Source organism: Pristis pectinata, chromosome 2 (assembly GCF_009764475.1).
Source record: "Pristis pectinata isolate sPriPec2 chromosome 2, sPriPec2.1.pri, whole genome shotgun sequence".
NCBI lineage: Eukaryota > Metazoa > Chordata > Chondrichthyes > Rhinopristiformes > Pristidae > Pristis > Pristis pectinata.
Genome location: NC_067406.1, coordinates 100,043,597 through 100,058,472, shown reverse-complemented (window position 1 = coordinate 100,058,472; position 14,876 = coordinate 100,043,597). Strand labels below are relative to the sequence as shown.

Here is a 14,876-nt window from a genome sequence, read left to right as displayed (position 1 = left end):
TAAATTTTTGGACATAGTCCAACAGACTCAAGTGCACTTCCTCATTAACCCATTGCTCTCTCAACAACTCCAAAGGTCCTCTCACCCTATGGCCAAATACAAGCTCAAACGGACTAAATCCTATTGACTCCTGGATTGATTCTCTAACGGCAAACAAAAGTAAATGAATACCTTCGTCCCAATCCTTTGTGTTTTCAAAGCAATAAGTCTTCAGCATATTTTTGAGAGTAGAATGAAATCTCTCCAGAGCTCCTTGAGATTCTGGGTGATATGCAGATGATACAATCTGCTTTGCTCCCAGCTCATAGACTAGTTGTTGAAAAATTTTTGACATAAAATTACTACCTTGATCAGATTGGATTTCTTTTGGCAAACCAAACAAGGTAAAAAATTTTAAAAGAGCCTTTGACACCGTCTTGGCCTTAATATTTCTAAGGGGTATTGCCTCTGGAAATCTAGAAGTGGCACACATGATGGTTAACAAATACTGATTTCCAGTCTTAGACTTTGGTAAGGGGCCAACACAGTCCACAATCACCTTCGAAAAGGGTTCACCAAAAGCAGGAATTGGCTTCAACGGAGCCACAGGGGTTTTTTGATTTGGTTTACCTACCATCTGACATGTGTGACAGGTTCGACAAAACATCACCACATCTTTTCTCAAACCAGGCCAATAGAATTGTTTCAAGATCTTCCCTACAGTTTTATTCACACCAAAATGACCACCCAAAGGCATACTATGGGCCAGGTTTAAAATTTCATCCCTATAAACTTTTGGAACAACAACCTGATGAATAACTTCCCATTCCTCATTAACAGGAACATGAGGAGGTCTCCATTTCCTCATTAACACTCCATTTTTGACATAATATCCAATTGGCACTTTTTCAATCTCCTCACGAGGGTGCTTTTTCTTTCAATTCTGTCAACTCAGGGTCCTTTGTCTGTTCCACCATAAAATCCTTCCTCGACAAAGACAAATCTTTAAATTCAGGCTCACTACAAGGATGTTGATCCTCCAGTGAAGACAGAAAAGTCTCAGATAAGGCATCATAATTTTCTTCCTGTTTAGGACTGTCACAAGGAACCACATCAGACTGCACCATACTGTCGGTCTTGGCTAATTCTTTAGCTCTAGCTCGAGTCACCGCACATGATGGGTAAACATCTGGATCATTCTCAGACTCATCAATCCTTGGTTTGGTTGTTAACCGTACCACAGGAACAATTTCTCCATCTGCAAGGTCATTTCCCAATAACAAAGAAACTCCTTCCACTGGCAACCAAGGTCTTATCCCTATCTCGACTGGTCCTTCTACGAACTTTGACTTTAGAATCACCCTGTGTAGAGGGACAGACATGGTGTCATCTGTAACGCCTCGTACTAGATTTACTTCACCAGTGTCACTTTCTTCACCAAAATTTAAAACACTGTCCAGCAAGAGAGATTGACTAGCCCCAGTATCTCTAAGAATTTTCACTGGCACCTGGGGTGACTCATCATTCAGTGAAACAAAACCCTCTGATACATAAGAACAGAATTCCTTTCTCACCTCCTCCAACTTTTCCGCTTTTCCCTCTTGCAAGGACTGATCTTTAACAGCATCTCCTAAACCTTTTTGATTTTTAATTGCCTGAAAGCAAGCATTGGGCACAGCTTCCTTCCTTTTCTTCAAAAGGGCACAATTAGATATCACATGGCCAGGTTTCCTACAGTAATAACAAGTACGCTCAACAGGTTTCTCCAGCCCTGGCTTCTTTTCATCCTTCCCTTTTTGATAACCTCCCAATTTAATCTCCGGTTTACCTGGATTGTCCTTGTAACTCTTTTGAAAGGTTTTAGGTTGTCCCCATTTGGATTTATGGGTTAAAGCATAATCATCTGCCAACCTAGCAGTTTCTTGTAGAGTTTCCACTGCCTTTTCATTTAAATATGTTGTTAATTCAGCTGGAACACATCTTTTAAAGTCTTCCACTAGTATCAATTCTTTCAATTTATCAAAATCCCCATCTACATTTTTAGCCATGTACCATCGTTCAAAACATATTCTCTTTCCATTGGCAAATTCCATATAAGTCTGATCTGCAGATTTCCTCAAATCTCTAAATTTTTGTCTATAAGCTTCAGGTACCAATTCATAGGCCTTCAATATAGCTTGTTTTACCTTGGTATAATCGGCTGCATCCTCAGCAGACAAAGCAGAATAAGCTTTTTGAGCTTTACCTTTAATCACACTCTGTACCATAAGAGCCCATCCTTTCCTTGGCCAGTTTGAACTCAAGCAACCTTTTCAAAATGTTGGAAATACTGATCAACTTGATCTTCTTCAAAAGGAGGGACTAATCGAACCTCCTTGCTGGCTGAAAAACCATCATCAGAATCAGATTCCAAACTCCTACGCTTCATTTGTAACTCATGCTGCCTCTTTTTCTCCTCGTTATCCAGCTCCATCCTCCTCAATTCCATCTGCTTCATTGCTAGATCAGCCTCTATCTTCATCTGAGTTAGCTCTCGTTCCCGTTCAGCCTCTAACTTCATCTGAGTTATCTCTCGTTCAGTCTCTAATCTCTTTTGCTCGGCCTCTTATGTTTTTTTGTCCCAACTCCACCTTCAGTTGTGTTTGTTCTAACTCCATCTTTGCTATCTGCACCTGTCTAACAGGTGTCTCTGACTCACCCCCAGAAAACTCTTCTAACTGTTCTAATTCTTCCTCCTCCAGATCCTCCAACTCCACTGGTTGAAAAGTCACATCAGAAATCACTGGTTTACTCCCAGGAAACTCAACTACCTCACTCAACTCAAACACTTCCTTCTCCAAATAATAGTCAACTATCATTCTATGAATAACTGCTTTACTCATAGACTGCTTTACTTCTTGTAAGGTTTAGCTTTGTAGCAATCTTTATCAAATCATCCTTTTTCGCCATCTCCAATCCCTGTAGGGTTGGTGACTCCAAAAATGCCTTAATATCCATTGCTGCTGGTTTCCACACACACAAGCCAATTAAAAAGAATTTATCAGACCTCCCTCAAAAATCTTTGGATTGAATCTCGAACAAATCTTGTTAATCTGGGGAACGATCCCAGACGACACTCGTTAATCTTTGGATTGGATCCCGGACGAATCCCAGACGAGCCCCCAATTTTGTCACGAACCAGCAACAAAAGAAACACACTGAGCATGATTTAGTGTTAAAAACTATTTTATTAATCACTACTTATGATAATACGTAAAATAAAAGTAAAAATGTTAGTATGTTAGAATTCAAAAATGTTAAACCTCGAACTTTAACCCCAAAACTAAACTCGTCGTGTGTGTGTGTGTGACAAAGTCCAAAACTCCCAGTTCCGGAATGGTTCTTAAAGTTCAGTTCCGCAAGCCATAAGGTGAAACATGAGCAAGGGCTTCTTCAACAACCACCGTTGTCTGAAGATAAGATGTAGACGTAGAGAAACATAGGGAGAGTAAATACGAAATCCAAATGTTCCATGATGGAACCCAAACGACACTCCAGCGTTTACTCAGTAGTGACTTCCTCACCCCGAAAAGCATCCGAATCGTGGTCGTCCACACACAAATACCTGTTTCCTTCTACAGGTCAGCAACAAAGTGAACTCCACCGGATTACTTCCAACTTCCATACATGGATTTCAGTAGCAAACACAGTTATTGTTTCTCATCCATCGGTAGAGAAAACAAGCAGGCTGGTGTCTCTCTCCCTTCTCTCTCTCTCTCTCTCCTTCTTTCTTCTTCTTCTAACTTCTTCAACAACGTCATTACGTCCTTTATCTTCTATTGACGTAAGCACACCCCACACACACATACACACACACTCTCTATCTTAAAGGGACTTTCACTGAGTCCGTAACAATAAACTGTGCAACACAGGTACCAAAATCACAGATTTTGATTTCAGGTGTGCATTGGGGGCAGCACAGTAGCATAGCGGTTAGCATGACGCTATTACAGCGCCAGCGATCGGGGTTCAATTCCCGTCGCTGTCTGTAAGGAGGTTGTACGTTCTCTGGTGTCTACGTGGGTTTCCTCCGGGTGCTCCCACATTCCAAAGATGTACGGGTTAGTAGGTTAACATGGGTTTAAATGGGCAGCACGGACTCATTGGGCTAGAAGGGCCTGTACCATGTTGTAAATAAAGTTTTTAAAAATGTTTTAAAGTTTTTAGTTTTTAAAATTGCATTCAATTGGTACAGCCAGATTGCTCCACTTGTTCACACATCAGGTTCACAGAGATCTCAGGAGGAAGACTGAAGAACATTCGTGGAATTTATCGGAGAGGATCACAAACCTGCAATAACTGATTTTTTTTATTGAAAATAAATCACATTGAGCATCAGAAGTTTGTACCAAGCCATAATTTCTAAGCCTATACTAGTTTGAGGGTATTCTAAAGAATCTGTGTGGTAATCTATGTGTGGAGCCACAGGAGATGGGAGACATCTTAAATGAATACTTCTCGTTTGTACTTACTGGGACGGACATGGAAGCTAGTGAGTTCAGGGAAAAGAACAGTGTTACCCTGAAGCATATCAACATTAGAGAGGAGGTGTTGGTAGTCCCTAAGTGCATAAAAGGTGGCCTGGGTCCTGACCAGCTGTATCCTAGGACATTGTAGGAAGCAAGGGAGGAGACCGCTCAGACCCTGGCAAAGATTTTTGCATCGTCATTAGCCATGGGAGAGGTACTGGAAGACTGGAGACTGCTGTGCCTTTATTTAAGAGGGGCAGCAAGGACAAGCCAGGGAACTACAGGCCAGTGAGCCTTACATAAGTGGTGGGAAAATTACTGGATGGGATTCTGAGGGACAGGATTTATTTGCATTTGGAAAGGCAAGGATTGATTAGGGATAGGCAGCATGGCTTTGATCGTGGGAGTAGGAGGAGGTGAGCAAGGGGATTGACAAGGGCAGGACAGTGGACATTGTCTATGTAGACTTTAGCAAGGCCCCTGGCAAGGTCCCGTATGGTAGACTGGTCCGGAAAGTTAGAATATATAGGATCCAGGGTGAGATAGCAAATTGGATACAAAATTGGTTTGGTGGTAGTGAAAGGTTGCTTTTCATATTGGAGACCTGTAACCAGTAGTGTACCAGATATCAGTGAAGAATCTCCTTTTCTTTGTCATTTATATTAACAATTTGGCTGAGAATGTAGGTGGCATGATTAGTAAGTCTGCAGATGGCACCAAACTTGGTGGTATAGTCAACAGTGAAGAAGGTTGTCTAAAGTTACAAAAGGATATTGATCAACTGGGAAAGTGACCGGAGGAATAGCAGATGAATTTTAACTCAGACAAGTGTGAAGTGATGCATTTTGGAAAGTTAAATCAGGCCAGAACATACATAGTGAATGGTGGAGCACTGGGGAGTGTTGTTCAACAATGGGACTTAGGGGTACAAGTACATAGTTCCCTGGAAGTGGCAACACAGGTAGACAGAGTGGTAAAGGCGGCGGACGGTGTGCTTGCCTTCATCGGCCAAGGCATTGAGTATAGGAGTTGGGATGTCATGTTCCAGTTCTACATATCATTGATTAGGTAGCACTTGGAGGATTGTATGCAGTTCTGGTCACCATGCTAAAGAATGTGATTAAGCTAGGGAGGGTGCAGAAAGATTCACGGGACTGGAGCCCTTGAGAGATGGGATAGGCTGGGACTGTTTTCCCTGGAGCAAAGGAAACTAAGTGATGATCTTATACAGGTGTACAGAATTATGAGGGGCATAGATAGTCACCGTCTTTTTCCGGGGTGGAGGAGTCTAAAACTAAAAGGGATAGGTTTAACATGATGGGGGGAGATTTAAAGAGTATCTGAGGGACAAATTTTTCCACACAGAGGCTGATGGGTAAATGGAACAAGCTGTCAGAGGAGGTGGTCGAGGCAGGTACAACTGAAACACTTAAAAGACTTTTATGCAGATACATGGATAGGAAAGATTTAGGAGAAATATGGGCCATTGCAAGCAAATAGTATTGATGTATGTAGGCATTTTGGTTGCCATAGACCAGTTTGGCTGAAGAGTCTGTTTTCGTGCTGGATTACACTATGAATCTATATTTGATTGGATGGAGTTAGCAGAAACACAATCCACTGCAGGTATACACTGCAAGTTATTACATTTGGGGAAGGAGTTTAAAAAAAATTGAGTGGTGGAGGGGTGTTATTCTGACTGGAGGTCTGCGACCAGTGGTGTTCCTCAGGGATCAGTGCTGGGACCTCTGCTGTTTGTGATATATATGTGCCTTGGACAAAAATGTAGATGGGTCAATTAGTAAGTTTGCTAATGACACAAAAATCAGTGGAGTTGTGGATAACAAAGAAGGTTGTCAAAGGATAGAGCAGGATATAGATCAGTTGCAAACATAGAACACTACAGCACAGTACAGGCCCTTCAGCCCACGATGTGCCGACATTTTACCCTGCTCTAAGATCTATCTAACCCTTCCCTTCCACATAGCCCTCCATTTTCCAGCATTCATGTGGCTAAGAGTCTTTTAAATGTCCCTAATGTATCTGCCTCCACAACCTGCGGGTAGTACGTTCCACGCACCCACGACTCTCTGTGTAAAAAAAAACCTACCTCTGACATCCCCCCTGTACCTTCCTCCAATCATCTTAAAATTATGCCCCTCGTGTTTCGCTCTGGGAAAACCTCTTTGACTGTCCACTTTATCTACACTTCTTATCATCTTGTACACCTCTATCAAGTCCCCTCTCATCCTCCTCGCCAAAGAGAAAAGCCCCAACTCACTCAACCTATCCTCACATGGGCAGAGGAATGGCAGATGGCATTTAATCTGTGCAAGTATGAGGTGTTGCATTTTGGGAGGTCATATGTAAGGGGAAAATATACAGTAAAAGGCAGGACCCTTAGAAACAATGATATACAGAGGGTTCTTGGGGTGCAGGTCCATTGCTCACTGAAAGTGGCAACACAAGTAAATAGGGTGGTAATGAAGGCATATGGTAGTGGAGGCAGAAATGATAACAGTGTTTAAGAGGCATTTAGACTGGCACATGAACAGACTGGGAATGAAAAGGATACAAATCATGTGCAAGCTGATAGGTTTAGTTTAATTTGGTTGACACAGACATTGTGGGTTGAAGCCTGTTCATGTGCCGTACTATCCCATGTCCCAAGCTTCAAACAGGCTAATTGGGTGTTTCCATTGTAGAATGGTTATGATTCATTCAACTGCAAATAACTAAATAAAACAATGAAATAACTGGTTGTTGAGTACTTCACTTCATGTAAAGAATGGTTCTGAATCACTTGGAAATGGGTATTTGATTGAAAAACTTAACTAACAATTAGTTAGAGCCCACCGTATCACGCAGACACCTACCCACTTCAAACTGTCTGATTTGGTGTTTCCAATGTTAAGTTGGAATGTTTCATTCACCTCATACTGAGGAGAAACCAATCTTCCTCTACTCTGTGGCACAACATTGAGACACTTAAGAATTACTACGTGCTTAACACTTTATTCTTGCCTTTTGTCTTTTAACAAAGTGCTTGTTAACCAAACTCTTGCCATTATGTAGTTAGTCTAACTATTCATATTTGTGAATAAATAAAATCAATGTGCACATTGATTTTATTTATTCCCAAATATAAATAGTTGGACTAACTACATAATAAAATCTCTAATTGACCAGGTTTAAGCAGGAATTTTACCTGAGTTCTTCTCAAACTTACTCCACCACAATCATTGCAAATGAATGCCCTTCCATATTCCCTGCCTTATCTGATGTGCCTCAGTGCTGCAGCCTCAGACTGTTGTTATTTATCCACCTGCTACTCTTCTGAAAATTACGTCAAGTTTTATATCCACAGAATTATCTCCCAACATTAACATGCTGTCTTTCTTAAACAGCTTTCCTTTTTAAGACCTTTAAATCCAGCTCTACTCAAGTTTTGGTCACCTCACTTAATATAACTCCTTATACATGGTTATGGCACAATAAATTGTGCATTCGTTTGAAAAAGCCCTCCTTTAATGAAAAGGCTCTGTACAAGTTAATATAACCCGATGAATTGACATTCCATCCACCAGTGAAGCACAGCATTTAGAAGATGCAATTTGTCAGGATCCCTTTGGCAACAATTCAGCAATATCCTGGCCAGGAGGTTTGCTAGTGCTACTCAAAAGGGTTTAAACTAGTTTTGTAGGGGGACGGGAACCAGAGCACTAGTTCAGAAAGTGGAGGGATCAAGAGGAAGGTAGATGTCATGGCCAGTAAGTCTGTAAGGAAGAACAGGCAGGAGAAATAGACATGGTGGGATGGACAGGCTGAAGTATTTATTTTAATGCTAGGAGCATTAAGGGCAAGGGTGATGAACTTAGAGCATGGATCAGTGCATGGAACTATGCTGTTGTGGCTATTACAGAGATTTGGTTGAGAGAGGGACAGGACTGAATGCTTAATGTTCCAGGGTTTCTAAGTTTTAGAAAAAGACAGAGGGGTGTAAAAAGGGTGGGGGGGGGGTGCTTTTAATCAGGGACAATATCACAGCTGCACTAAGACGGGACATAATGGAGGGCTCATCCACTGAGTCTATATGGATAGAATAAATAAGGTGTAATCACCCTGATGGGATTACACCACAGACCCTCCCCCTCCAACATCCCCCATCCCCCACCCCCCATAGTCACCAGGACATTGATGAACAGAAATGCAGACAGATTAGGGAAAGGTGTAAAAACAACATGGTTGTTGTCATGTGCAACTTCAACTTCCCCAATATCGACTGGGACCTCCTTAGTGCAAAAGGTTTAGATGGAGCAAAATTTGTTAGGTGTATCCAGGAGAATTTCTTAAATCAGTTTGTAGATAGTCCAACTAGAGGAGTGGCCATACTGGACCTGGTGTTGGGAAACGAGCCTGGCCAGGTGACTGACCTTTCAGTGGGAGAACAGTTAGGGAACAGTGACCACAACTCCTTAAGTTGTCAGATAGCTATAGATATGGACCCTGCAGGAGAGTATTAAATTTGAGCAGGCCAAATTACAAGAGTATTAGGCAGGAACTCAGGAGAGTTAACTGGGAAAAGCTGTTTTTGGCCAAGTCCACATTCCACATGTGGAGGGTGTTTAAGACCAACTGCAAAGAGTACAGGACAGGTATGTTCCAGTAAGAAGAAAGGACAAGGTTGGCAAGGTAAGGGAACCTTGGATGTTGAGAGAGGTGGTGAATTTAGTCAAGAAGAAAAAAGAAGCATATGTAAGGTTTAGGGAGCTAAAATCAAATGGAACCCTTGAAGATTATAAAGAAGCTAGAAAGGAACTCAGGAAGGGAATTAGGAGAGTCAGAAGGGGCCATGTGAAGTAATAGGCAAGTAAGATTAAAGAGAATCCCAGGGCATTTTATGCATATATCAAGAGCAAGAGGATAACTAGGGAGAGGACAGAACCACTCGAGGATAAAGGAGGAAATATTGATTGGCACCTGCTTAGTGCCAAAGGCTTAGATGGGGCAGAGTTTGTTGTGTCCAAGACGGATTCCTGTCACAGTATGCTGACAGACTGACTAAAGGGAATGCCATATTAGATCTAGTTTTAGGTAATGAACCAGGCCAGGTGACAGATCTATCAGTGAGTGAGCACTTGGGGGACAGCGACCACTGCTCCATAACCTTTAGCATTGTCAGGACAACGATAGGAGCAAAGAGGACGGGAAGATATTTAATTGGGGAAAGGCAAATTATGAGGCTATAAGGCTAGAACTTGAGAGCGTAAATTGGAATGATATTTTTGAAGGGACATGTACTATGAAGATGTGGTCGATGTTCAGGAATCTCTTGCAGGATAAATTTGTCCCAGTGAGGCAGAGAAAGAATGGCAGGGTGAAGGAACCATGGGTGACAAGAGAGGTGGAACAACTAGTTAGGAAGAAGGAGGCAGCATACATAAGGTGTAAGCAGCAAGGATCAGATAGGGCTCATGAGGAATATAGAGTAGCAAGGAAGGAACTTAAGAAGGGGCTGAGGAGAGCAAGGAGGGGACATGAAAAGGCTTTGGTGAGTAGAGTTAAGGAGAATCCCAAGGCTTTTTTCTCATACATGGAGCAGAAGGATGATGAGAGTGAAAGTAGGTCCAATTAAAGATAAAGGTGGGAAGATGTACCTGGAAGCTGTGGAAGTGGGGGAGGTCCTCAATGAATACTTCTCTTCAGTATTCACCAAGAAGAGGGGGCTTGATGACGCTGAGGACAGTGTTGGTAAGGTTAATGTTCTAGAGTACGTAGATATCAAGAGAGAGGATATGTTGGAGCTGTTAGAAAATATTATGACAGATAAGTCCCTGGGGCATGACGGAATATTCACCAGGCTGATTCATGAGGTGAGGGAGGAGATTGCTGAACCGTTGGCTAGGATCTTTGATTCCTCGTTGTCCACGGGAATGGTACCGGAGGATTGGAGGGTGGCAAATGTTGTCCCCATATTCTAAAAAGGTAGTAGGGATAGTCCAGGGAATTATAGACCAGTAAGCCTTACGTCTGTGGTGGGCAAACTGTTGGAAAGGATTCTTAGAGAAAGGATCTATTAGCATTTAGAGAATCATGGACTGATTAGGGACAAACAGCATGGATTTGTGAAGGGAAGATCTTGCCTCAAGCCTGATAGGGTTCTTTGAGGAGGTGACCAGGAAGATTGATGAGGGTAGTGCAGTAGATGTGATCTACATGGATTTTAGTAAGGAGTTTGACAAGGTTCCACATGGTAGGCTTCTTCAGAAGGTCAGAGGGCAAGGGATCCAGGGAGGCTTGGCCGTGTGGATTCAGAATTGGCTTGCCTGTAGAAAGCAGAGGGTTGTGGTGGAGGGAGTGCATTCAGATTGGAAGGCTGTGACTAGTGGTGTCCCACAGGGATCGGTTCTGGGACCTCTACTTTTCGTGATATTTATTAATGACTTGGATGAGGGGGTGGAAGGGTGGGTTAGCAAGTTTGCAGATGACACAAGGGTCAGTGGTGTTGTGGATAGTGTGGAGGGCTGTTGAAGCTTACAGAGGGATACTGATAGGATGCAGAGCTGGGCTGAGAAGTGGCAGATGGAGTCCGATCTGGAGAAGTCTGAAGTGGTACACTTTGGAAGGACAAACTCCAAGGCGGAGTACAAGGTTAATGGCTGGATTCTGGGTAGTGTGGAGCAGCAGAGGGATCTGGGGGTTCATATCCACAGATCACTGAAAGTTGCCTCACAGGTGGATAGGGTAGTTGAGAAAGCTTATGGGATGTTAGCTTTCATAAGTCGTGGGATTGAGTTTAAGAGCCACAAGGTAATGATGCAGCTCTACAAAATTCTGGTTAAACCACACTTGGGAGTACTGTGTCCAATTCTGGTCGCCTCATTATAGGAAGGAGGTGGAAGCGTTGGAAAGGGTGCAGAGGAGATTTACCAGGATGCTGCCTGGATTGGAGAGTATGGATTATGAGGAGAGACTAAAGGAGCTAGGACAGCCAGTGCCTCTTTCCCAGGGCACCAATGCTCAATACAAGAGGGCATGGCTTTAAGGTAATGGGTGGGAAGTTCAAGGGAGATGTCAGAGGGAGGTTTTTCACCCAGAGAGTGGTTGGTGCATGAAATGGGGTGGTGGTGGAGGCTGATACATTGGTCAAGTTCAAGAGATTGTTAGATAAGCATATGGAGGAATTTAAGTTAGAGGGATATGTGGGAGGAAGAGCTTAGATAATCTTAGGCGTGGTTTGAAGAGCCGCACAACATGGTGGGCCGAAGGGCCTGTATCGTACTGTATGATTCTATGGAAACATGTGCTTGGAGGTGGAGGATGTGGGCGAGGTCCCAAATGAGTACTTTGCGTCAGTATTTACCAAGGACAAGGAAGTGGAGGATAGTGAGATCAGTGTGGAACATGCTAATATGCCAGGGCATTTTGAGACAAAGAAAGAGGTAGTGTTGGATCTTTTAATGAGCATTAAGGTGGATGTCCCCAGGGCCTGATGGGATATCAAAGTCAAAGGCAAATTTATTGTCATATGTACATGTATGCACAGGTGCAATGAAAAACTTACTTTCAGCAGCATCAGAGGCACATAGCACCACATAAGCAGCATTCACAAGAAAAACATAAATTATACACAATTTTTTACAAGAAAGTACACAATTAGAACAAAAAAAAAGTCCATTTTAGTCCAAAGTGATCAAAGTGGTCATAGTGTTGCTAAACAGTAGTGTTTCTAACCTGTAGTGTTTAGGGCTTTGCCAGTTGGTTCAAGAACTGAATGGTTGAAGGGAAGTAGCTGTTCTTGAACCTGGTGGTGTGGGCTTCTGTACCTCATATACCCCAGGTTATTGAGAGAGCAAGAGATGAGATTGCTGGGGCCTTGACCAAGATCTTTGTGTCCTTTCTAGCCACAGGTGAGGTCCCAGACGACTGTCAAGTAGCTAATGTTGTTCCTTTGTTCAAGAAGGGAAATAGGGATAATCCTGGAATCTATATGCATCAGTGGTAGAGGAGCTATTGGAGAGGATTCTTAGCAATAGGGTTTATGAGCATTTAAAAAACCATGGCCTAATTAGGGACAGTCAGCATGGATTTGTGCAGGGCAAGCTGAGTTTTTCAAGAAGGTGATTGATGAAGGTAGAGCTGTGGATGTTGTCCACATGGATTTTAGTAAAGGCGTCTGACAAAGTCCCTTATGGGAGGCTCATCCAGAAGATTAAGATGCATGGGATCCATGGTGACTTGGCCGTTTGGATTCAGAATTGGCTTGTCCATTGAAGACATGAGTAGTGGTTGATTGGACTTGTTCTGGCTGGAGGTCCATGATTAGTGGTGTTTGTAGAAGATTGCCAAAGGATACAGCAGAATATATATCATTTTCAGATATGGGCAGAGAAATGGCAGGTGGATTTCAATCCAGCCAGGTGTGAGGTGCTGCACTTTGGGAGATCAGATGTAAAAGGACAGTACACAGTTAATGGCAAGACCCTTAAGTGTTGATATACACAGGGATCTTGGGGTTCAAGTCCAATGCTCCCTGAAAGTGGTTGCACAGGTTGATAGGGTGGTAAAGGTGGCATATGGCCTGCTTTAGGCATTTAATTACTAGTTTAATTAGTTCATCACAACATTGTGGGCCAAAGGGCCTGTTCCCATGCTGTACTGTTCTATGTTACTGCTAAAGTTGTGGCTTCTATTATCACCTAATGGGGCAAGAAAAGTAGGTACATGGGAATGCTACCATTCACAAGTTGCTTGCTATATAACTTAAAAATTTCATTATTTTTTCACCGTCAAAATCCAGAAACACTCAACAATTGGGTGAACACCTTCACGTCAAAAGTTGCAATAGTTCAGAAGAGGTCTGTTCTGTTTACCACCTTACTGAAGGGCAATAAAATGATGGCCTTGCTGATGATGCCCAGGAGAAAATATAAACGTTGAAAGATATACTGGGCAGGAGGTTGCCGGTCCCGGGCCGGACTCGCCACACGCCCACACAGACCTCTTCCAGATGCGGAGGCCTGAAGGGCCCGATCCCCGGCACCGAAGTGGAACAAGAGTACCAGAGGCGACTTGGTCTCTGCAACACCCGTCGGCCCTTTGACAGCTCGCCGCTATCAGAGGCCTTTTAACCATTTTGAAATGTCTCTGCTGGTCAGAGACACTAACAGAGCGGTGGCGGCCCCGTCTCTGACCATTCCAGGCTTCCGCGTTGAGCCGGAAGGCACAGAAACCCAAAGACGAGCCGACCGGCGGTGGGTTGACAGCCGGTGGCCCCTCAGTAACTCGATGATGCCCGAAACCTTAAACAAAAACAAAAGATGCTGGAAAGGCTCAGCAAGTCAGGCGGCATCTGTCGAAAGAGAAAAGTTGCTGCTTCAGGTCGAAAACCTTCGGCAGATTTCCAGCATCTGCAGGGAGTTTGTTTTGGATTTCGTGCCCATTTCATGTTACTATCTCAGTGTAGGGGTAAACAAAAGGCATCTTATAAGTACAAGCCGGGCTATATCCACGCACTCAGCTCACGTCAAACATCTGTGCTTGAAGTTCACAGCAACCACACATTATTTATCAATTATTTCACTCTAAAACAACTTTACAAATAGACCGTAAGACCAAATACTGTTGGATTTTATTCGGGAATAGGACGGTTCGTCCCAAAGTGAAGACAAATGGCTTTAAACTGGACACGGCTGCCGGGGGTAGTAAATTCCATCTGTTAGATGGGCAGCGGCGGCAAACAGCAACAAGCCACCCCCACCGGCCCCTTTTACCTGCTGGATTTTGTACTTCTTCATAGAAGGTATGAACTGAAAGATGAAGCCAGGTAAACAGAAGAGGAAATACACGAGTTCGTGAACGAGGAGGGAACCCCAGGTTGCGATCTGAAACTTGGTGTAATGGCTCATCATGTGATTCCAGGCGCTGCGGAAAGGTCCCTGCAGCGGGTTTTCGGGGAGCAGCGAGTCCACATATTCCACCGCCAGACGAGCCGAGCTCAGGATGTCTCCGCCACTGGCATTCATCGCTGCTGCTTTGCCAGGCTCCCGGCACCGCACAACTCAACGGTGCTGCGCCGGGCACCGGCCCAACCTCTCGGGTTGTTTAAGTTACATTTCGCCGCATCAGCTGTTACTTCAGGACCGGTCGCTCATTGGCTGCCAGCGGAAGACCGTTCTGACGTCAGAAAGAAAGGCGGCTCGCGATTCGCCGGCTCGGTGGACCGATGTAAGGAGACCGCGGGCGTCAGCCAATAGCGGAAAGAGCAAGGCCTTGGGGCGCGGGCGCAGGCGCACTGAGCAGCGCCTGGGGTGACCGGCGTTACTTTGGCAAAGGGGCGCGTTGGAGATAGCAGCAGGTTCACTTTCCACAGCTGATGCCCGACCTCCT

General features: G+C 43.8%; 1 protein-coding gene across 1 annotated transcript in view; it reads right to left on the bottom strand.

Annotated features, from left to right (window-relative positions):
• msmo1 (methylsterol monooxygenase 1) overlaps window positions 1-14,637 on the bottom strand; it is a 45,693-nt gene extending 31,056 nt beyond the window's left edge. Inside the window, exon 1 of the mRNA XM_052043803.1 lies at window positions 14,261-14,637. Coding sequence (XP_051899763.1) covers window positions 14,261-14,512 — 252 coding nt within the window. The 5' untranslated portion in view covers window positions 14,513-14,637. The remainder of the gene's footprint in view (window positions 1-14,260) is intronic.
• Window positions 14,638-14,876: the final 239 nt, after the last annotated feature.